Source organism: Aythya fuligula, chromosome 12, assembly GCF_009819795.1.
Source record: "Aythya fuligula isolate bAytFul2 chromosome 12, bAytFul2.pri, whole genome shotgun sequence".
Classification (NCBI taxonomy): Eukaryota; Metazoa; Chordata; class Aves; order Anseriformes; family Anatidae; genus Aythya; species Aythya fuligula.
The window spans coordinates 8,698,303-8,722,243 of record NC_045570.1 but is presented as its reverse complement, the minus strand read 5'-3'; the positions used below and the strand labels follow the sequence as shown (position 1 = coordinate 8,722,243).

The 23,941-nt window shown below is 53.7% G+C and overlaps 1 protein-coding gene across 1 annotated transcript in view; it reads right to left on the bottom strand.

Moving 5' to 3' along the window:
• Positions 1 to 22,886, bottom strand: part of GLG1 (golgi glycoprotein 1) — a 65,988-nt gene extending 43,102 nt beyond the window's left edge. Inside the window, exon 1 of the mRNA XM_032195724.1 lies at positions 22,486 to 22,886. Coding sequence (XP_032051615.1) covers positions 22,486 to 22,869 — 384 coding nt within the window. The 5' untranslated portion in view covers positions 22,870 to 22,886. The remainder of the gene's footprint in view (positions 1 to 22,485) is intronic.
• Positions 22,887 to 23,941: the final 1,055 nt, after the last annotated feature.

Here is a 23,941-nt window from a genome sequence, read left to right as displayed (position 1 = left end):
CCTTTATGTGACTACCACAGCGCCGCAATGGGCACGCTTGTGCTCAGACCTGCTTCCCAAACTGACAAAGCACCTGTAGGAAAATGTGGCCATGGAGTTAAGACAAAAAAAACACCTTTCTGCACACAACTGAAGGACAAAGGCAGCCTAGCTTGCCTCGATTTGCCAGCCCAGGTAACTCTCTGGGAGCAAACAGTGGCGCTCCAGGGGGAGCTGCTGGCAGCGCCCTGCCTCCTGCTGATCCCTTCAGCCCCGACTCGTTGCCTTTCTGCTTTTTTTTTCCTTTTCCAGCCACCAAAGAGAGCTCAGGGCCCCAGGGATGAGGCAGAACCAGCCCTGAAGCTGAGGCAGCCCAGGAGCCCCTCAAAGCAGGTGTTTCTTCACCATGGGGCGCTTGCACCATCACTGCTTCGGGGAGCGCAAACACAAGTCATGGGAAAAAGGGAGCACAGAAAGGCTTCCAAGCCCTTAATTACAGCCATTATTAACTAAAGCACTTACTTTGTATAGCAGGAAGCAGCAAAAATTACCTCTGCAGTTAAGAATTAAAACAAAGAAATCACCTGAAGGCTCACTGTAATTAGGCACGGTTTGGTCAGGATGCCACCACCCAAACCATCTCTCCCGAAGTAACCATAAACTTGAAAATTAGGGTTTCAAGCTTTGTCTTAGAGACTAACAGACACCTGTTTGGTACCCTCAGACTGCAGGACTGGTCCTCACAACAGAAAAATCAGGATGACACCCAAACTGCACCCTTTCAGAGAAGCACCTCCCCAAAGCCAACGCTATCGGGACTTAGGAGGCGATTCCCCCTTAACTTTCTGCACCCGTGCTAATCACTCGGTGACAAAGCAAATTTCCAAAGCAGCCAGAATACCCTCAGTTGGCATCGCTGTTTCAGCCCAGGCCAGCTTCTTCGTGAAATTCTGTACGTCAGCAGTGCAATTAGCCTGTTGTGGCCAGGACGTATCTACTGCCCGGCCAAGCAGGAGGACTTGGGAGGGCCAGAGAGAGCTTTCCCAAAGCACCTCTTGGCTGCCTCAGCTCCTCCAGCAGCCTCCAACCTCATTCACTTTGCTTCAAATCTATCAAAGATTAAAACTTTTTTCCTGGAAAGATAAGCCCAGGGAGATAACAGACTGGTTTGCACCAGCCTGGGAAGCTGAGGCAAGCTTTTCCTGAAACGCACGACATTAACATACCAGACGTTCAAATACCCGCCTTCCCCGCGCTCTGCAGCAAACCTCAGCTCTGAAAAAACCAGCCTGATTTCTTTCAGTGCTGCTGGGAAGAGCAGTGGAAGCTCAACGGGACCCCAAGCGAGCCCTGCCTACACTCAGAGCTCAGCGCTCCAGCTCGCAGCAGCGCCCGATGGAGCCGGCAGCCCTGGATCCTCACCTCCTGCCATGCGGGTGCAGCCTCAGTGGAGGAATGACCTCCGCCTGGGAGGCAGGAACCACGGGGATAAGGGAAAGGTAAGGAGCAGACAGCACCAGGAGCTGCACCACGTCACTCCCAGGGAGGTTTGGGAAAGGAAACGACAGGGAGGAGGACATCATGCAGAGCGAGGAGAGAGAAGGACTCCGCTTGCACCTGACGGAAGGATTAAAGGCTGGTTCACAGCAGGGACGTGTCCCTGCGGGCTCCTTGAGGCTCTTGCTTTTTAGCAGTTTAGTTTAAGACAGAAAAAGCACTGCCTTGCACGTGATCAACAGCCCCGTGAACTCCAAAGGCTGGTGTGAAGCCCTGCCACAGGATCGCCAGCACCGCCTTCCCCATCCTCCCGGCCTCAGCTCGCTCAAGGAGCCATACCATGGAGCAACCTGGGCAAGTCCCCGGTACAATTCATGCCACCAGACTGTAACAAGCAAGTCAAGAATCCTAAATGCCCACCAAGGAAGAAACAAAGTCTTGGGAGAGCTCTGCACGGATCGCTTTAATCACCAGCCTGACCTTCCTTTCCTTCGCTCGTGCAAACAGAAGAGCCTGAGGCCAGCCACGTGAGTGCCTTCATCCCCGGGTTTTAATCCCTCTGCAGAGCAGGGGATGACAGCAGCTGCTTCCACTGATCTTTTGGGGCCGGAGCAGCAAGCACTGGTTGGAAAGGACCGAGCAAGCCAGGTGTTCTCCACCTGAACTCAGGATTAGGTTGCAAGGAGATTGGATGGATCAATGAGGAAAGGATGCCAACTAAGGCAGCCGCCTTCCCACGAAGGAGAGGGCAGGCAGCAGTCCGGGCAGCACGTGTGACCCGTTACAGAGCACAGCACGGATGGATACGCAGTAGAAATCAGCTCACGGGGTCCAGCCGGTGTTGGATTTCCCCGTTTTGACTTTACACAAACAAACATTTGTCACCACTACCTGCCGAGAGGTGACCCAGGGGTTTCTAACACGGAGGCTGTGGAGCTGCTCAAGGGAAAGGATCTGGGAGCTGCGTCCTTCCCCCGGGTACCAGCAGTCCCTTTGTGCCAACACACCCCGCTGGGACGGGCAGCTCACAATAAGGCAATTCAGTGCTCAGGTATCAGGGCTGAAAAGAGCACGAGCCCCGTGCAAGGCAGGGAGCGAGGAGAGATCCGGGAGAGCCGCCCTCCTGCAGACCTTCCCCTCCCGAGGCGAGGGCAAGGAGCGATTCTGCAGAACAGCCCGGGGGAACGTCAGCAGATACAGCAGCCTGGGCAAGAATCAACACGGCTTTTGTTTAAAAAAAGGAAAAAAAAAAAGAAAAAACAAACCATCGCACAGCCACCCATGCCTCCAACCTGCTGAAACTTCCTGGAGCGCGTGCCAGCGAGCAGATGGCTACAGTAAGCCATTTTCACACATCCTGCAATCCTGCAAGAGTCATGTGCGATACAGAAGTTAAACCGGAGACAACCGGAGCTCCAAACAGACGAGCAGGCTTCGTAACTTAATGACACGTTTAGTGAGCAAGGAGAGTTCAACTCGTTAAGCCGCGCTCCAAACGCCCTGCAACGCCGAGAGATGGCGGCGCCAAAACCAAACCCGTGGCAGCAAAAGCCTCTCACCTTGATCATTCCCAATTTTAAAGGAGTTTTTTGGAGGAAGCTCAGCACCGAGCTCCCAGCTCCCACAGAGCCGGGTTATTTCAGCCCAGGTTTCACACGCTGCTTTAGCTGAGCTGGAAGGGGAGGGACGAATTAAGGGACCCCCCGTGGAGCTATTTTCAGCAGTTCATTTTCGTACCCACACACTCAGCAGAAAAGCTCCAGGTGCCACGCACCCACCAGGAAAACCCAAGGGAGACCTGAGGCTCCCCAAGGCCACGGTGACAGCGGTGTAAAACTGCTTGTAGGATGTCCCAAAGCATTTATGGCATCAAATATTTTCAGGTTTGTCACGCCATACTGCACGGAGCTGAGAAGAGCCATGCTGCACGCCAGTTCTTGCCTTGGCACCGCTTCAAAGGGCCAGAAGTTTGGACTTCAAAATGCTTCAAGAGATCAGCCCCTGCCAGAAAAAAAAGCTGACTTCCTCCGTTACTCGTTCCCGAGCTCTCCCAAAGAAACTTCTCGGCAGAAAGCCGCCTGGTTGCCGAAAAGCAGCGCGTCCTGTCCCACTGCGGAGGCCAAAACCGCAGAGAGACGCCTCGATAAACTCCTCTGGGAAGGTGGCAGGAAGCAAAAACAGGCCTGGGGCGGCGGTGAGGGGCAACTCCCCACAGCATCCCTTCGGTGACGCTCTCACCTCCACCCGCAGAAGCCTGGGGGATGTTTTTGGGGAGCCCCAGAGGCACACGGTGCCCTGCTCCCACTTGGAGACCCTCGCTAAGAGGAGGGCTGCAGGGGAGACGTGTGCCAAAAAAAATCCTGCTCCCTACGCTGCCTGGTGCTTCAGAGGGCGATTTCAGAAAGCAGCACGGAGCTGTGCAGTGCCTGGGACAAGCCACGAGGGGTTTCGGTCACAAAGAGCTGCCCACCAGCAGCACATCCCACCGAGAAACCCAAGAAATTCGGGAGTGCGTGCAGCAGGGAGAGCCGAGACCTCTCCTCGACATCAGGGAGACGAAGCAAGCGTCCACGGGATGGAGCCAGGAACAAGGCTGGGGAAGATGCGCCCACCCTAGAGATCATGGGGTGATCTGGGGCAGCAGGAGCAGGATTTTGGGGGATCCCCGGGGGGCTGCTGGTGCTGAGGACGGCGATACAGGAGCCCTGTAACACGCTGCCACTGTGAGCCTTCAGCTGCTGCTCCAGGAACCCACACGGGCAGAGCGTGTTCTCCATCCCGCCGTACCCTGAGGCCACTGAGGAGGAACTGAAAATCTCTTTTTTTTCATAAACTAAGAAATAAAAAAAAAAAAAAATCACTTATGCAAATCTTAAGGTCGTGACCAGGACAGCAAGACTTCGAACAAGTCACAGAGGTTTTCCCACGTGCAGCGACTGCTCTGATCCCGTATTTATTTCGGTTCTGCTTTAACAATACTCATCTTCTGCTTCTTAATTAAATCGCCACTTCCATCCAAAAGCAGCTTGATGAATGGAGAAGTAATTCAGGAGATAATGCCTTACCATTTTTAAACGTTATTTAAAAGATAGAAACATTAAGATGCGAGCATTTAAATAATTACAGAGCTTATCAATTTAGTCAAGAAAAACACCAAGCTTGGCAGCGAAGGCTAAAATTAGCCACAAAATAATATAACCAGCCTAGAAAACTCTAGAAAGATTACTACAGCGTTCAAGCAAGACTGAAATTATTCAAATCTGGGCTTCTGGCTTATTTAAATCAACCTGCCTGGGAGCGACGCAAATCGTGGTGGTAAATTGATTTCCCTGGCGTCTGCTTCTCCTCTCTCCTGAGAGCCACAGAGAGAAAAAGGAGGGGAGCAGGAAGCCAAGCCGAGGCCAGCCGATGCACAACTTGCCAGGGGTGCTCCCTGCTCCGGGCCAGCCCAACGGGCCCGAGGTGCCAGCACCCACATGAGCCGGGCGCACGCTGGCTCAGGACCCGACGGATGTGCTGAGCCTCTCGGTGCCACGCTGAGATCAGGATTTTAATTCCTGGAGCTGGTACAACGTGGCATGGCCCAGGCTTTATTTTTTTCCCCTTACTAGCTAGCCTTTGCTGTACTTTGGCAACGCACGCCTGGACCTCGTGCGCAAGGGGACGCTGGAAACTTTCAGCAAGCCTGCGGTGCCAGTGCCTCCTCCGAGGTGAAAAAGGCAGGGCTGCTTCAGGCCTGCCAAGGGGCAGAGCGCGGCGTCTCACTGCAAAGCAAGAAAACACCGGATTAAATAAACACCGAGGGCATTTACCAAACGAATTCTGCTGGCATGAGGCTCGGCGGGGAGCGACTGGACCCCAGCCCTGCGGCCACGGGGGAGTTTTACTGCTCAGGTTCTCCTTCAGCACCGAGCAGACTGAATGAAGGTGGCTGCTGCCTGGCGGCTGCTCCCCAGGGAGCTGCGTTTCGCATCGGAGGAGCTCTCCAGAAAGGGCTGCTGGAGACATCTGCAGCAGCAGGGCAGTGAGTCACCAGCCCGGGCCTGATTCATCACGCCCGGTGCTATTTAGGAACCCAAGAGCGGGACGCACGGGAGAGGTGGATGCGAGCGACGAGTCGTTTGAAGGGTCTAGATGTAAACCAACCTGATTTACATGCATTTGTTTCCTTTTTTTTTTCTTTTTTTTTTTTTTTTTTTTTTTGCCTGGGCAACGTTTCATCAACGGCACAAGCCCACGGCGGCGCTGGGTGCAGAGGCGGCAGAACTTTAACCCGGATGAATCACAATGTTTTCCTTGCGTTACTGGAGGAAAAAGCAAACTCGAATGTTTATTTTAACCCCAGATAAAATCATTTGGATTTTGTTCAACAGAATTCAACGTAAGTCTTCCGAGGCACCGCGAAAGCAAGGTTTCCATGGGACTAGCAGCAAACCAGCAAATCAAAATTCCGCTCGCCTTCAGAAGACGCAAACAAAAACCTTGCTGCAGATCCAAAGCTCCTTCCTCTGGTTTATCCCTCCGATAAAGGGCTCGGGGCTGCCTTATTGCAGCTATGCCAGGGGTTCGAGCTGACTGGTCCCCCGGAGAAGGCAGGCAGGGGCACGGAGCTGCCTCTTCTGCCGGAGGAAGCTGCCTTCAGTGCCCTGCGTGTTTCTGAGGGCTCCTTCCCAAACACACAAGCGTTTTTCAGCTCGAACTGCTGGGCTCAATCGTGATATAGATAGCTAGAGCCGCTCAGCCAAGCGCTTTGCTTGAAAACGCTGGCTGCGATGGTAATTCGGAGGATTTAAAATGATACCACGGTAAGCAGCCAGATCAGCTTCCCTTAGGCCAAGGGAAGAAATTACAGCTGACTAGTTTTACACAGATGAGCAAGCTTAAAAAAAAAATATAATACGTACTCGGTGCTGGATGTTAAGTGAGCTCAGGAGCTTTCTGGAAAGCAGCGTTAGTAGAAAGACGCCTTACTGGTAGCAGGGAGCCAGACACCTGCACACAAATCCTTCCAATTACCGCTTCCATAACTCCCACTTAAAAAGCTATGAATAAAGACAAGCTGCAATTAAAAGCCTGAGCACACCTCCAGCTCCTCTGCTAACATCTATGGAGTGAAATAACGGGGGAAGGAGGGACAGGGAGGGAAAGCAGTGACCCCGTCCCCACCTAGCACGATCCTCCACGCCAAATCCTTGATTTTTTTTTGGTTTCATCCAAGGGAACTTCAGAGCTGAAGTCCATAGCAGGTAGCAGAGGTCACTTGGCACACGCTGGTCACTGCTGATGGTCGGTAGATGGCTGTTATTGATGGTTGTTCACATCACAGTGATGTTCTCCTACCACCTGAAGGCCAGGTGTGACTGCAGGATGAACGTGGAGCTAGAAAGCTCTGCCTCCATGGGAATCCACAGCGAACAGTCCCCAGTTTTCATGGGGACTTGCAGCTCGCTGATGGCAAAGCTCAGACAGCTGCAGAACGCAGCGAGACCATTTGGTCCCACCCAACAGGCAGAATAAAGCTGTTTTCCTTAGCAAGTAACACTCAGAAGAGGACTTTAAGAAATCCCCTCATACCAAAGTAGAACAAAGATCCCAACTGCGCACACGACACAGTTACAAAGGCAGCAGCAAGCTCCTGGGGGCGTGCAGGGGAAAACCCAATGGCACTGCCCTCACAGAGGTGCCTTTTTTATTATTTTTGTTACCCCACGCAAGCATTTAAGTCCCTTGCAAGCAGATCTCTATCTGAATGACAAGGGGAAAAAAGGTGCTGGTGGTGTGCAGCTTTTGCAACACCAAGGTAAAACCAAAATGATTTACGCACAGGTCAACACCGCTGCCAAAAAAAATAAATAATTTTATATATATATATATATATATATAAAATGTATTATTTTTATTTCTTTTTTTTGGTGTCCTTGACCAGACCAGGCAGTCTTGCTCAGGGAGAAATTAGCTGCTGGGTGCCAGCCTCCATACAAATACCCCCCAGATCATCAAGTAATTTATGCAGGCATTTTTACACCTGTCATATAACTTGGAGTAGAGAAGAGGCTGAAGATATGATTGTCCTGTGACAATTCAAGGCAAGATAAAACCCAGAAGAGAGGCACTAAACACCAGCAGGAAGAAGCTGCGTGTTCCTAGGTGAGGCAGGAACCTTTGTGCCTGGCACAAGAGCAGGGAAGCCGCCTCTGCCACGAGGCACACGCTGCTCTTCTGGGTGGAAACTGAGCCTCAGGAAAACACAGGCTAAAAAATGAGCATCCAGGGCTCCGCTGGCACCGTTTGGGTACGAGCCCAAGCGTGACACGAGCAGAGTTTGAGGCATCTGAAAAACAGAAGCAGATGGAGAAGAAACCCAAGAGCGCGATTCCTCCAGCGATTATTTGGCACCGAGATGCAACCATCGGGGTTTCCCCCCAATAAAAAAAAAAATCCCTGTACGATGGCTTCCCTTTTATCAACTACATCTGAGCTCAGATGTTGCAGGAAGGAGGAGATGCTGCCCTGTGCGGGGAGAGCCAGGTCTCTCCTCTGTTGGTGCACCACCACCAGCTGCATTTTGCAGCCGCACAGCTCCTGGCTCCGGCGATCCGGGGGCACGGCACCACATTAGCTCCATCCCAGCTGCCCTCGGGAACAAGAGGCAGCAACAGAAAAGCCTCGGAGCTAGTTAAGAACTGCCACATTCAGGCATTTTTCACTTTACCACACACGGACCAAGCGTTCCAAAAAAAAACAACATTTTCAGGCTTCCTGAAGCCCCCAAAATTCAGGTTTATATCTGGAGCTGTAACAGGGCATCTACCAGCTTCCCTGGGGCAACCCGAGGCACCTGAGGATATTTTTTATAACTGATAATCTACCAAATTACCTTGACGTTGAGAGGCCAAGATCCCACAGAGCGAGGCTTTTAGGGTCCTTTTGGGTGCATTTAAGCACAGCGATTCAGGCAAAGCTTATCAAAGCCCAAGCTGCAGTTTTACAACAATGTTGACTATGCAAGCACAGAATAAACCCCAAACCCATAAAAGTCACCCTCCCTGCTTCTCAGGAACCCCTGGGGGTGGGGGAGCCGCTCAGTTGCTGCTTTTCAGACGTGAAGCTGCTCACAGCAGTCGCTGGCGGTGAAGGTGACACGGGAAAACCTGAGCTGCCACTGCCCTGCTCCCAGATAAATAAATGGGCAGGTACACGTATATATATATATGTAAATACATATAAATATAATTCTGCTGTGGCAGAGCAGAATGCAAACTGGATGAAAAAAAGGTAGCCAATTACAGATTAATCTCAGGAAGTTTCAGGCCTTATTCTGAAGCCTTCACCAACGCGTCTTCCTGTGCTAAGATGCACCGTGGGTCTCAAAACCAAGAGGAACAGCAAAAATGGTAATTTGTTCCTTACCAGTGACACCAGCAGCTGTATGCAGAGCCCACAGCTTGCAGCCCGAGCGCTCTGCAGGCCAGCACGGCGTTGCTGGAGGCATGCGGCAACCGCAAGAGCCCCCGCACCAAACCCGACCTGCTTCGAGGAGGGTTATTTTGCTCTGACTAAGCTCCCCGGCGTGTCACCACAAGCGCCAGCGCGGCAGTTTCCCACAGGTTCACACATTTGCAAGTAATAATTGCAGACAAACGAGGTTTCTGCCCATTTGAACTCGCCAAGCCGCTTCTCGGAGCGCGAGCGCTGCTCTCCCGGTGGCAGGTCCGCGTCCTCAAGCAACCAACTGCTCAAAGACCACAGCCTCCACAAACCCGAGCTGTTCCACAGGGAAGCAAGTGCCTTATTAAAGCACGTATCCCTTTCTCACGCTTCCCAGCGAGCCGCCCTGGGCTGATCCCCGCTGCTGAAGGACGAGCTGAGCGAGGATGGCACTGAGCGCAGCCCCCGGCAGCAGGAGGACAGGAGCTCCGCAGCTACCCAAATAAAAACCACTTCTGCAAAACCCACTGGCTGTGGTTTGCTCTGCAGGAAGGTGCAAGGACATCTGCCCAGCCTCAGGGGACAGGCACCAACCCTGCAAGTTCCCCCTGCTGCAAGATCCCCCTCCAGCAGCAGAGGCAGCAAGTCCCCAGCATGGCACAGGGTTATCTGGGGGAGCCCATCTCCCTCTGTGCCGCTTTAAAAACTGAGCAGCCCATCACACGGACCTGAACCCCGGTGGGGCACTAAGCCTGCTGACTTCTTGCACTAGGACACCCCATAAAACGCTCAGCAAGGCATTTCTGGGAGGCGCCACGGGAAGCCTCAGTGGAACCGGCGAGGTCTTGCTAACGCAGGTGGGGCTCAGCCAGCAGCCGGCTCTCCCTGCCCTCAGAGATAAGGAAAAAGGGAGTTAATCCATCAATTATCTGAGCTGAAGGCTTGATCCTTCTCCCCCGTCTTCTCTTGAAAGTTACAGCGGGATGGGATTAGCAGAGCGAGGCTTTGTGCTGTCCTGCAGGGAGGCGTGCAGCTCCGGGGCTCGGCGCAGCGGCAGGCAGCCAGCAGCAAGGTGCCTTCATTCGGGTTTCATTCTCCTAAGGGAGACCTCCACCTGCTCGAAAGGCAAAGCACAGCCCGCAACAATTCTCCCGCGTTGAAGAGCCACTCACGCTGGCTTTTCAGAAGTCTTCCCTTATCCTCAGGCTCCTCCAGATGCAGTTTTTCACGGAGCTACTCCTAGAACGACGATGTGAGGATGCGGCACTGCCTGCGACCGAACCGGCCCAAACTAACAGCAAACTCCACAAAACTAACAAACTTCAGCTGCGTGGGGGAAAAACAGGCTTCTGAGCATTTACCTGCCTCACCCTTTCCATTCCTGATTTGCCCAGCTCGCATCAAAGATCTCTCTGAGTTGCCAGCACCAGAAACAAGCTGCGACCCCAAAACCAAGCGGGGTTTTATTGAACCTTAAGCAGATCGTGACAATTTTACTCGATCAACTGCTGCCATCCTTGGGGTAGGGGATGGGGGCACAGGAATGATGAAGAGGTAAAGATAAGTGATGTTGGATAAGGAGATGCCTCAAGGACAAAGGCACAGCCCTGCTCTCTGACCATACCCACACCAAATTAACTCCTGCCTGATGAACAAAGCCTCTTCCTAAAGACGTGTGTAACAGCATTTAATGAAAACCTCAATTTTAAGCGATGACAAGCACCGATAACAGTGATATCCTCACCTCGCTGGCACCCCTAACACTGCTCTGCAGACCCCAATCTCTTCCCAAAATCGCTGCAACGCCTCCGAGGAGCGCAGCCCTCCTGGGCACAGGACAGCCAGCTTCAAGGAGCCTACAACACCCCAAACGACCCCCTGCAAGAGGCAACAGGCACCCCAATCCCCCCAGAAAAATGGTTTTTGTTAAGTGCAGAAAGGAGCCTTTTGGTAGCGGGGGAATTGCCCCGCTGCAGCAGGGGCAATGCAGGCAGGCTGGAGCTGCAACAGATGCCAGGGATTTCCCATCTCCAGCACCAAGGAGTTAATTTGCATGCTAATTAGGAACAGGTCAGCAGGAAATTACAGCAGACAGCCTTCCCATTGGGGCTGGGGAGGACGGGGATGCATTCCTCACCCCACGGGGCCTCCAGCAACATCCCTGGTCAGCGAGGAGCCCCGGAGCAGCCACGTGGGGACACAGCAGCTCCGAGACCTGCAGAGCAAAGAAGCCCACCTGAGCCACACCAGGTGGGGGAAATAACACAGAGGGAGCCTAAACGGGCCCATCCCACTCACTGGCAGCACCAGGATTAAGGAAAAAAAGCACCAGGGGCAGTTCAGGCACCTGGAAGCACATCTTGCAACACCCCCTTACCTTCAAGCTGCCTCACACCCCGCAATACTTGGGGAGCTGTGCGGAAATCAGAGCCCCCCTCAGCTCAGGTTTAGGGGGCTGATGTTGCCAAGCCCCATAAACCTCACTCAGTGCTGCTCACCCTCACTCATGAGCCTCGCAGGCAGCGTGGCTTCTGAGATTTCTTTTATCCAGAGCCTCCGAGATTGATTGCTGTGAGTTATTAGAAAATAACCACGCCGATCAAAAAAAAAAAAAAAAAAAAAAAAAGAGCCACGGTATTACCACGCTGGGCCTCATTTATTGTATTTTTAATTTCTGTTGGTATTGCAGAGCCAGAGGCAACAGGCTGGACACATCCTAGATGCCGAGCTCCACGAAGCGAGCACCCTCGCCCCCTTCAGCCACCCCCCAGGGTGCTCCAGCCCTTTGGGGCACGTTGGGTGCCACGATGAGTTCCAGGAGCTGCAGCTGAGCCAGGTTTGGGGGCCAGGAGCTGAAGGGTTGGGGCCATTCCCATTCAGCCACAGGTCCCTGGGGCTGGGGACCACCAGCTGTGCCCCCACCGCCTGCAGAGATGGGTTTAAGGCCAGGAGCCAGCCCATCGCGGGACACCCTGCTTTGCTTTCAGGCACCCAAGAGGCCGAGGGAAAGCTCAAAATTCAATTATGTTATCGGCCAGGGAATTACACAAAATTAAGCAGTAAATGATGGAAATCCTGCGCTATTACTGCAAAAAAATCATTGCTTTTTCTCCTACGAAGGCCAAAGGACCACGGCCTTTTCCCCACGTTCGCTGGGCTGCCAGCAGAGCACGCAGCGGGACCCTCGCCAGGCATCCACTGAAACCACAGACGGGCTTTGCCTCTTCCCAGAGGGTTTTTGCAGCACATTTCAAGCCTCTAATAACGCCTGCAGAAGTCCAGGACCCAGCCGTGCTCTGCTCTCTCACCGTGCTGCCTTCAGGTGACGTCTCCGTGGACTTCCTCCAAGTTCACACAGGTGTTTGGGGTCTAACAATGGAGCTTTAAGGCTGTTTGTGCCCCTAACCACCTGCCAGGCTCAATTCGGGAAAGCTCAGGGGCTCAGGATCAATTCCGTCAGTGATCAGCTGCTGAATCCAGCAGGACCCAGCGAGGGTTTGGGATCTTCAGCAGGACCTGGGTGCTCGTGGCCGTTTCTAAGCCAGCACAACCCGGTGCCTGGTTACAGGGCGCTCCTCTTAGTGCCTCCACTTCTGGAAATAAGACACACGCTTCTTCCCAGCCCCCTGTGCCACCATCTGAAGCACAGGAAGGGGTAAACCTTTGAGCGGTGCCTAAAGCCTCAGCGTGCCCTCATTGTCTGCTACCACCCGCCGAGACCTGGCGTCCACTGACACCAATTCACGCACAGGGAAGTGCAGAAAACCAAGTGTGAGATACCACCAGCCACGGCTCTGCTACGGGTCACCTCAACAAACACACATGCAAATATTTCCAGGCTCTGCCCTCTGTTAGGGAGCCACACACACCTCCTGCCTCCTCAGCCTGCAGCAGGAACGTGAAGCAGGTTCCAAGCCTACAGCACAAAACAGATTTCAATACATCTAAATATTGGAATAATCTAGGTATTTATAACATTATTCAAAAACTCGTGTTCCCTCCAATTATCAGCTCTTTCAAACCCATTCCTTCATCCCCTAAAACTTTCATAATTCAAGTTTTTGGGTGCGTTTAAGGCTTCAGCCTCGAGTACTGATGGCCTCCAAATACCTAAAGCCCCGGCGAACCAGAGCTCTGCAGACCAAGCATCCCCAGTTGTTTTGATGATATGCAGAAAAATTTAAATATATATATAGCAGATTAAAAAAATAAATAAATTTGCGAGTAGTTTGAGGCGTCTCCAGTGTATTGATCAAGAACTTAATAGAGTAATTAGCCGGGGTTCATTAAAGCATGCTTTCCATTAGGCTCCCCAGTCATCTCATCGGAATTCATTTACGCGGCCGCGTGCCACAGGTGCAGAGCGCTCACCCCCCCCAGGCAGCCCCCAGGAGGGACACCTCGTCCTGCACCAGGGCTTCACCACGTCCTCGCCCCATCCATCCCACGTGGATGGGACCAATTCCTCTCCCGAACTTTGGCTGCCAGCTCTGGGGCCTTGGCTCACAGCTCGGTCTGTCCGAGGATGGTAACGTCTGAAGCAGGAGGGCCAGCAGCCATTAGCAGCTCACTGCTCCTGAATTTAATTAGTTTCCGTGAGTCAAATCAGTTGCCTAGACCCCAAACGTGCCCCGATTGGTGTTAATTGTATGAGGTGCTGAAAGCTGTAAGCTGATTGTGCCTCGGCACCAGGGAAGGCTGGCCTTACAAACGGGGCTTTTAGGAGAAGCTTTTTAGGAGAAGCACAAAAACCCCTGGGGAAGGGAAATCAGAACCTTATGATCTGTTCCCTGCCTGCCACGAGACAAGGTGACCGGCTGAGAAAGGAAAAACCTAAATATGTACGTAGTTAGCCCACCCCATCTCTGCTATCACCATGTTAAAAGAACCCAAGCCAGGCTTTTGATCCCATGCAGTGCACATTCCTTGCCCTGAACGGCCGGACACACTCCCGAGACAACCCCTCCTTCAAAAGGGAGCATTAGAAACAGAGAACGGGGCTGCAAGCAAACAATTTGGGAATAAATGAGGCGAATCGAGTGCAGAAAGTCTTCAGGTGGACGAGCTACATCTGGAACCTGAAGGCCACGCTGGACACACCGCGTTTTGCCCCCAGAGTCTCTCTGAGCTCCTCTGGCAGCAGCTACATTGAAATATCCTGGGGAGTGCCCGGAGAGGCCAGCTCCTCCATACAGAGCCAAAAAAAGATAACGCTGATAAAGAAATCCAAGCTAGAGCTGTTTCCCCTCATGGGAGAAGGGCAATCCCACAGTGATTTAGTCCCCAAGCCAACTGGGGGCTCTCTTTAAGTTACTTGCAACTCGCTGCTCAGCTCAGAAAATTTCAGCTTAGGTTCACTAACGGGTTTTGTAAAAATTAAACACCTCAAAAAAAAACAGCCCTTGATCACATGAAATAATTTGGGGTATGTCAGGTTATCCAAGCACGAGCATGACCAGCAGGGCAGGCCTCTCCTCCACCCCATGGGCATCTCTCCAGGGAGCAAGGGCAATTCCGACAGCTTTTAGCCATATTTCCCTCAGTAAGAGGGAAAACTCAACTGGAGGACTCTTCTGGAAGACTCAGCTGATCCTACACCTCTTCCAGGGCAAGGAGGAGTCTATCGCTTTGTCACCCAGCCAAAACCATTAAGACTTCAACGTAAATATTCCCGTGGCCAAAATCCCAGCCATGTGCCAGGCAATCCAGGCACTGAAAGGTTCTGACAGAAGCCTCCTATTTGCTTTTCCTCAAAGCCACTCGCTCCTTCCAGCCACCGTGCTCGTGTCATCGGGCCAAGCCCGTGACTTTTATCAGCACCAAAGGCCACCTCACCCCATGGGGCACTACAACATGCTTCTAGGAAAAAAAGAAAGCTTTCTGCACGAGACCAGGCTGGAGGAACAGCTCTTGTGCCTTGGAAAGACTCGATTAAGATTTGGCTAGCGTGGCCTCAGTTTGACACGTGAAAAACAACAAATATAACAAATTCCATGTTAAAGGAAAAAGAAGAGCATCCACCTTTGATGCTGAACATGGCCATGAAATGGGGAGGAGGACCCTCGGCACATCTCTCTCTCCAAGCAGGAGCAGCAGGAGGGCACCAAGCTCATGTCTCCAGGTGACTCGGGGTTAGCAGCACACACAGAAGGAATCTTACTGTGAAAGCCATGGGTTTATGCCTGAGCACAGCACCCAAAGCAGCATTACGGGTGGGATCCACGTCGATGCGGCACTGCTCAGGGCACAACAAAGCAGCCAGCAGCTCCCCAAACGCCACCCGTGGGCAGCGCTCCTGGAGCCGAGCCATCGCTCCACCACCTTCCAGAGCTGACCTCCTGCCTCACCTCGTTTTATGGCTTTTAATGCTAGGAGAGAGCCTGCACCAGGCGAGCAAAGAGCCGAAGGAAAGCCGTGCCAAGCCCCAAAAGGGCTGCTCAGAAGTGCTTCCAGCAGCGCGGCTCCCAAGGTAGCGCGCTGCAATATCGGGCTGGCTCCTCGAGTTTATTTTTAAGTGCTTCCTGAGAACAAAAGTTCAGTTCGGAAAGGCTCTTCTGGCCCCATTTCAAAACAGAGCAATCAAAGCATATGAAATACCCTGCCTTAAACCTGAAACGATAACGTTGTGAGGTGACAGAGAGGATCTCGACCACGTGAGTACCTAAGGGCTGTGGGTTACTCTCTTCCCTTGTTTTTAAGGTCTTCCTTTTTACTGTCCTGTTACATTCACAGAGGTGGCTTTTTGTTTAAGGCAAATCTCTGACCTCCCCACATCCCAGCCCCAAAGCAGAGCCCAACAAGGTCCCAGCTCCCCAGGAGCACGTCGGGATGGCAACCTTGATAACGCTGCCGTGCTATCTGGAGCCATCCCTGCTCCCCGACCGTAACCCACAGGAAGGACTTGGCCCATCTCAGACAGCACACCAGATCTTCTAAAAGAGGACCTGGTCTCAGCTGGGAGCTGCTCAGAGGAACGATGCAGCCTCCAAGCACGAGCACTGGGTTTGGCGTGGACGGCCCTGAGGCAGAACAGACACGGCACTGGTCAAGGGTACCACGCACTGCTGCGGGCTGGGACGGGAGGATTTTTGGTGATGGCTCGTTGTGTGGGGATAAAAGAAGAGCCCCACACTTCTGTCTGATGCTGTGTTGGGATTTCTCGAGGCAGGCCCAACGCCGCCCTCGCTCACTGCACAAGACGCAGGGAGGACCCGCGCCATAAGTCAGCATTTTGGCTTCTTCTGCCGAAACAACAACTTGATCTGGCTAAGTAGAAACAAAACGAGTGAAGACAGCTGCCTGGAAGCTGAGAAATAGGCCACGTTACCACTTCCACGAGACCTTCGAGTCCTGCTGCAGACACTGACTCGAGCAGCCGTTCTCTAGCCACGGCTGCTGAGCAGCCCCTAACCGCGTTTCCCTCTGGTAAGTGCTGACCTGAAATCCTGCTGAATCCCTGCCTGAAAAGCAGGCACTCGCAGAAAATCTATGTTTAAAGCAGAAAAAACGGATTATGAAGGTTCCTACATGACACCTCCCATCACAACCACACTACAGCACGGTGAATGTCCCCTGTCCCAGGCCGGCTGACGAGCCCTCCCTGCGCGGTGCTCCACACGACTCGTTAGGAGCACAGCTCCAATCACCAGCCATGAAATGGGAATTAGAGACTTCTCCGTGCTCCTTTAACAATGCTAACTATGACAGACAGAAGACTGAGCCTTCGTTCACAAGGTTGGCAGCAAGAAAAGCTGTGCCAGCGTACCCGGTGCTTGTGCAGTCAACTCCCGAGGCTTTGGCGAGGTCCGGCAGCTGTGCAGCAGCACACCCAGCACATGTCTCCAACACCCAAACACCACGAGCACAGTGCTTGCGGCACCGACTCTGAACTGACAGCCAAAAAACCAAGGGGGAACCCCAAGGGTTATGTGAGGAGCATCAGAGAAGGCTTGGAAAGTGCGAATCCCAGCCAACAGCTCTCTGCCCGCGCTGACTGGGGGCTCCAAGTCACAACTGGCCTGTCCAACCCTACAGTACAAGGATTATGCTGCCATCCACTTCTTTAGACCCACAGGCTTAAAGGACAGGCCACACGCAGGGACAGACACCAAGCTGGTAACAATAACTCACTTCAAGCTTCTTCCAGACCTTCCTTCAGCTCAGCTGGAGACCCATCCAATGGACGTTGACTCTGGACCGCTGCAGCAGGTTTAGGAGCCAGGCAGCTTTTCTTTTTTCTTTTTAATTCCACCACAAGTTTTTTGTAGGACAATTACTTCATCCCTTCAGAGAAGGCACGCTCTGCTGAGCTTGCTTTGCCGCTCGCTTGGTGGCATTTTACCAGGCAGTGACCCGACGGTCAAGAAAAGCCTCAATTATCAAACTACTGAGCACGAGGAGGAGCGGTGGAGTCTCCTGCTAAAACCCAACGGATCTAGCACCAGATCACAGACAGGTGTTGGGGTGGGTTAGGCATTTTGTTTTAAAGCAGAACCCGGCACATTTGGCTGAATAATTCCACACAGCAGGGCTGCCATGGGGTTGTTCACCTCAGCTGCACCAACAGAGCCGGCTGCCACCTCCAGGAGGGACTCGACCTCCCCAGGACCAAAGAACTATGAGAAGTGTTTCACAAACACGCTCCACTCTTGCAGCTGCAGTAGCTGAAAGCACTGTGGGCACGTAGAGCAAGGCTCAGCACATCAAATCCTACCTTTTTGTCACTCTAGTTGTTCCTAATGTTTTGTTTGTGTCTCTGCCCAAAAGAACTGCAGCAAACATCCCCATCCTGGTGTCGGCACGATTAACGTGCATCTGTCCCCCTGCCACCTGACAAAGAGGCACTGGATGCCCACCAGCAGCCTTAAACCCCATAAGCTGGTGCCTGGGGAAGAGAGCTCTGTGCTCCTGACCCGACCCAGCACCACGGGTACCTGGGAACCAAACACCCAAAACCTGAGAGGACCCCACGATGACAGAGCCAGCAGCCAGCGGCCCTGATTTATTTTATTTTAAGTGCCATAGCAACCAACTTCACAGAGCTTAAAACTAAATTAGAAGATCAAAAAGTTATTGTGAAGCAAGATTTCAAATGAAAAGGTAATTACCTAGACCTTTTATCCATCCAATTCTTCCCCCTTTTTTTTTTTAAATCAGGAAGAATACCTGCAGGGCTTTTTCAGAAGCAAGCGCGCACCTCCCAACAGAGCGAGACAAGCGGAACCTACCAGGAAAGCAGTGCTCACGTGCTGGGAAGCTGCTCCATCAAGAACGAGCATCTGGACGCCATCCCTGGACCAGGAACACGGCACACAGCCTGCCTAGGAACTCTTCCTTCAAACCTTTTGGTTCCAAACGTGATGTCCCCAAGCAGAAGGGGCTGTAAGCGGGGGGAAAAAACCACCCGTACCCGGCCCTACTGCCACCACCCAGCCTCGGATCTGCCACACGCCTACCTAGAGGGCTGAGATGGTCACTCTGTCACCAAACCATGGCACAGCTCGCTCAGCTCATGCTTGGAGGCACACATGGGGACACGTGGCAGTATAAAAGGGGTGAGGAGCCACCGGGCTGCTCAGGGATCAGATCCAGCCCATGCCGGGCTCGCAAGGCTCGCTGCGCCCCACGGGAAGCCAAAGGCAGATGCCAAAGGCGTCCCCATCACAAACAAGGCTGCTGAAGTGTGTTTAGGGTTTCACTGAAGGACATGACCATAAAAGGCTAGAGTAATTTGGGCTTGTAGTACCTGGGCACGTGGAAAGATTGGGGACAGAACAGAACTGTGGCTCCAGAGCCACCTGCGGTGTTCCAGTCTCATCTTCATCATTTTCTTTTGCTGCTGCTCATCGTTCTTCCAAACCTTACCCTTCCTGATCCCCTCCTCCCGAGCCAAACCACTCCTTTCCTTCGCCTTTGGAGGATCCATCTCCCCTCTACAGGTTATAGGAGGAGGAGAAACCATACCGAGGGTCCAAATCAACTTGCACCCACCACAAACCACCAGGAATTCTTCGTCAAGCCCAGCCCAAGGCAGAATGCTACCTGGAGATCTCCAGGACAGGGACAGGGGCTTCCCCTCATACAGCATCCAGCTCCAGTCCCATCATTAATTCAGCCTCTCAAATTAGCTCAACTTCAGCTGCTGGGAAGAATCACCCCTGTTCCCCTTATGGATGTCGCAGTCCCTGGATCCCGTGCCCCACACGGGTGGCTCTGAACCAGCACCGGCTCAACAGCCCTCAGAAAAAAGGGACAGCGTAAGCAAAGCCCTCGGCGAGGCTTAAGGTACATCCTCCAGGTTTCTGATCATCGCCTTAAAAACAAATCCCTGCGTGTGCTGATGTCTGAAGCCCATGATCCTGCTGTAGGCACTGCCGGAGCAACCCCACAGAGCAAGCAGCGAAACAACCACCCTCAAGGCTTCAGGATTGGCCTCCCTTGTCCTTAACCCGTCCCCAGTGCCAAAAGAGACGCGTTTTTCCCCAAAAAGCAGAGCATTTTGGCCCAGTTACCCCATCCCTGCCGTAAGGGCGCTACCAAAGAAGCCCATCCCCTCCGGATGAAGCAGCCCAAACCCCGAGGGCTCATCCCACCTCCACCGCAACCCTTTGAGCTCAACAAAAATTACTTTGCCTTATCCTGCATCAAAATTACACCGGTGGATGTGCATTGTCATTGCTAGCTCACACAAACACTTCATATATATATATATATATATTTTTACAAGTGCAATGCTCAACAATCATGACACCGAGTTAGCTCGCCAATTAATCAGACCTGAGATGCATTAACAGTAAAATGATGCTAAGAAACCAGTTCAGTGCTTCCCTGGCTGAGGTATTTCCATACCTGCTAACGTTTCCTACCTCAAAAATCAACAACTCGGTCATGCTTCAAATGCAAATCATCATTAAACATGAAAAGAAACTCACCTGGCAAATATGTGAATATTTCATGGGTTTCTTTGTACTAGAACCACCACGAAAATTAGCTTAATGGGCAGCTCGTAAAGGAGAGCTCCAAGCTGCAGCCTTCACACTCAGAGACAGGCAGGCTCTGAAGTCTCCCTAGGAGCAGGCTGGCAACGGGAATCGCTTGGAAAAACACTCTTTAAAACACAATTTTGAAAGACAAACGCACGCAGCACCCCGCTTCTGCTCCTTCCATGTCTCAGCATGAAACTGCTCAGATGAAAACAAGAGCTCTGATGGCAACGTTGAAGTAACTCCAAACAGCGACGCAACCAGCACGCAAATCACTTGAAGTAGAAGAAGAAAAGCACTCAGAAAACTCACCCAAACGTGCGTTTTGCTGATTACCAGGACGTTTAAGCTGGCAGGCTCAGCCCGCTCCATGCTGCGGGTCAGGAGCAGCCTCGCACTGCTCTGCCAGGAGAGGAAAGCAGGGAGAGCAAGGGGAGGTCCTGTCCTTGGGTTTCAGGCAGCTGAACCACACCTGGAGGGCAGCAGGTCCCCTCCAGCACCTCCTTGGCTTTGTAGAAGTATTTGAGATCAGTATGATGTTTGTTTTTTTGAAAGAATTTTAAAACTACGCAGTGCTCAACTACCTGTGTTAAGAACGCTTCAAATCGACAGGCTATGAGCAACCTCTCGCAGCCAGACCTTTAAAAAGCAAGGTTTGGGTTTTTTGACAGCTCTACCTTGTTTCTATCTTATTTATTTCTTTTTCTCTAAGTTCCTGTTACACAGCTTCTCTCAGCATTCCCCTGTAACCCACCAACCAGAACCACGAATCTCACGATCAGCCAGCAGGGACAAGGGGAGGACGTGCCCCGAAGCGGCAGATACCAGAACCACACAGCCGTGGCGCTCACACAGGCCACCAGAACAAGTCATCCCGCTCACCTGCAGGCTACGAAATCTGAAGAAAGGTTTCACACAGCTCCCGATTACTCCGGTTTTAGAGTACTGTCGCTATTCCGTATCACATTATCAAGGGGGGTAAAAAAAAAAGGTGCTGCTCTCAGTACTGCTCCCAGTTCCAAACTGGAAGTTTCTCCACTTCAGAGGAATTTTTCCATCGAGAAAAACAAAACCACCTGAAGAGCCATGAAAAAGGCAGCTGCCTTTTGCTGCAGCCCAACTTTTATTTTTATTTTTTTTTTTAACCAGGCTCCAAAAACTTCAGCTTGTCGTCGCTCTCCCCCCTACCAGACGGGACTGCTACACTTCAGGTGCTGCCCACGCCAGCTGCAAGAAGAAGTTTTTCCAATAGGGGTAACAGCTGAAACACCACTCGGTTCCTCAGCTGCTGCCTCCGGCACAAAGAAAACCCCCCAGGGGATGCCTGGCCCACGTGCAGCCCAACATTTACGACTCATTTCGCTGAACAGGGGCTCCTTTGGGGAGAAACCTCACCCCGGGTGTCCCACCGCTGCCTGGGACGTCGCCCCCAAAGGGAAAGGAAAACCACAAGCAGGCTCAGCACCGACCCGGGCTCCTACCTGCCAAAACGAAGCCAGGCACCCCCCCGAGCCCCTTGAACTCCATAAAACAGCCCGACCATCCCGGCTGAGAGCTGCTGAACAGCACCGCTGAGAGGTCCTGTGCGCTAAAATGGCTGAAAACCAATAAGCACTGGGAGCGTGAGGAATAAAAAAAAAAAAAAAAAAAAAAAAAAAAGAAAGAAGAAGGGAGGAGCCTCACAATTGGAAAGAAAGGAATAACAAGGGCTCGTCTTTTGGCAGGCGGCTGGCTCCTGAGGCACCTCCTGCAGCCCGGACACCCGGAGGGGCTCGGGGACGGCGCCGCCCTACAAAGGGCCCCGGAGCCCCCGGCATGGGGCGAGGTGTTCCTGCAGCAAACCCCGAGCACTTTGGGGCCCCGGTGGGCTCAGGCATCAGGGTAGCTGTTGCCAGCACCTCGTATGTCCAACGTTAAGCCCGAAGTTGGATTAAAACCCCAAACCAAGGTCTTTGGGGGGGGGTTAAGCTGGAAATCACCACCGGTTGCCCACCCCAAAGCTCCCCTCGGTGACAGCAGCCATCGAGTCGCTGCCGTCTGCTGCCCCCAAAATAACGGGTGAGAAACGAGCAGTTTTTCCCCCAAACACCTCCCCGCTTGCTCAAAGCCTTAAAACCGCCCCGGCCTGATGTTCTCGGACTTGACAGAAAGGAAACCAAAAACTCAGCACCAGCACCGCCCCCTGCCCACCAAAACCACCCCCCCACAGCCCCCCAAACCCCACCAGCAAGCGGGGTGGCGGATGGGCCCCGAAACCCCCCTGAGGCCACCCCACATCACAGGAACCCCCCCCACAGCCCCCTCACACCCCCTCGGCGTGGGGGCAGCGCTGACGGCCCCTGCCTGCTGGGTGGCGACCCCCGGAGCCCCCCAGGACCCTAAAAAAAAAAACAGAGACCACGGGGGAGCCCCCAGGACCCCTCAGCGCCCCCCTGAGGGCCAGCAGGGCCCCCTCCTGGAGAACTCCTGAGGGCTGCAGCGGCTCGGGGGCCCTGAGGGGGCATTGAGGGGGCCCTGAGGGACCCGTGAGGGACCCCCTGAGCCCCCCCCGCCCCCCCCCTCTTTGTTCGCCGCCTCCCCCCGCGGCCCGGCCCCTCACCTCGCGGACATCCTGCAGGCACTCGAGCACGGCCAGGTTGTTGGCCCAGCTGTGCTTGGAGCAGAGCCGCACCACGTCCTCGCGGCACACCGCCTCCTCAGACAGCTTCCAGCCGCCGCCGGAGCCCCCCCCTCCACCTCCAACACCGCTCCGGGGCCCCCGCGGGCCACCTCCTCCTCCTCCTCCTCCTCCTCCACCACCACCTCCACCTCCTCCTCCTCCTCCCACCATCGCTGCTCCTCCTCCAGGTCCCTGCAGGGCCCCTCCGGGCACCGGGGGAGCCCCCGGGGCCGGCCCGGCCGCCGCGGCCGCTGTGGCGAGGAGCAGGAGCGGGAGGAGCGCGGGGCCCGGCCCGCGGCCCCGGACACGTCCGCACGGCGCCATCTTGGCTCCGCCACCGCCGGCGCGCCCCGCACGGCCCGGCCCCGCCTCCCCGCGCCTGACGTCACCGCCGCGCGCCACGCCCCCTCTCTGTGTATGGGGGGGTGGCCACGCCCACTCGGCGCGCAGCCTGCGCTGTGGTGCCCCCGGCTCACGGTGTGGCCGCCATGATGGGTGGCACTGCTGGTGTACTGAAAAGATGGGGCGGCACAGCCATGCTGGTCCAGCCACCCCCTGCCACCACTGTCATGTACCTAAGCACCACGTCCAACCTCGCCTTGAGCACCCCCAGGGATAAGCCATGTCTCCAAGTACAATCCTTGAATCATCAGGGTTGGAAAAAGCCTCCACATCATCTGGTCCAAACACCAATGTCAGCCACTAAACCGTGTCCCCAAGCACCACATTGAATATCTCCTTGAGAACACGCAGGGACAAACCATGTCTCCAAGTAGAATTCGAGACTCATTAAGGTTGGAAAAGCCCTCCAAGATCATCTGGTCCAACCATCCCCTACCACCAATGTCACCCACTAACCATGTCCCCAAGCACCACATCCAACCTTTCCTTGAACACCCCCATGGACGGTGATGCCGCCACCTCCCTGGGCAACCCGTCCCAATGCCTGACTGCTCTTTCTGAGCAGAAATGTCTCCTCATTTCCAGCCTGAACCTCCCCTGGCACAACTTGAACCCATTCCCTCTGGTCCTATTGCTGGGTACCTGTGAGAAGAGGCTGACCCCCAGCTCCCCACAGCTTCACTTCAGGCAGTTGCAGAGAGCAATGAAGTCTCCCCTGAGCCTCCTCTTCTCCAGACCAAACAGCCCCAGCTCCCTCAGCTGCCCCTCACAGGACTTGTGTCTGAGGCCCTTCACCAGCTTCGTAGCCCTGCTCTGGACACATTCCAGAGCCCCCAGCATTACCCAACAACCATCACTATGGTCCCCGGTCACCTTCACAGCCCCAACCACCCTCACAGGGCCCAGACAACAACACGAACCCCACCACCATCATCGTGGTCCCTAACCATCCTCGCAGCCCCAAACACCATCATGGGCCTCAGCTGCCATCCTC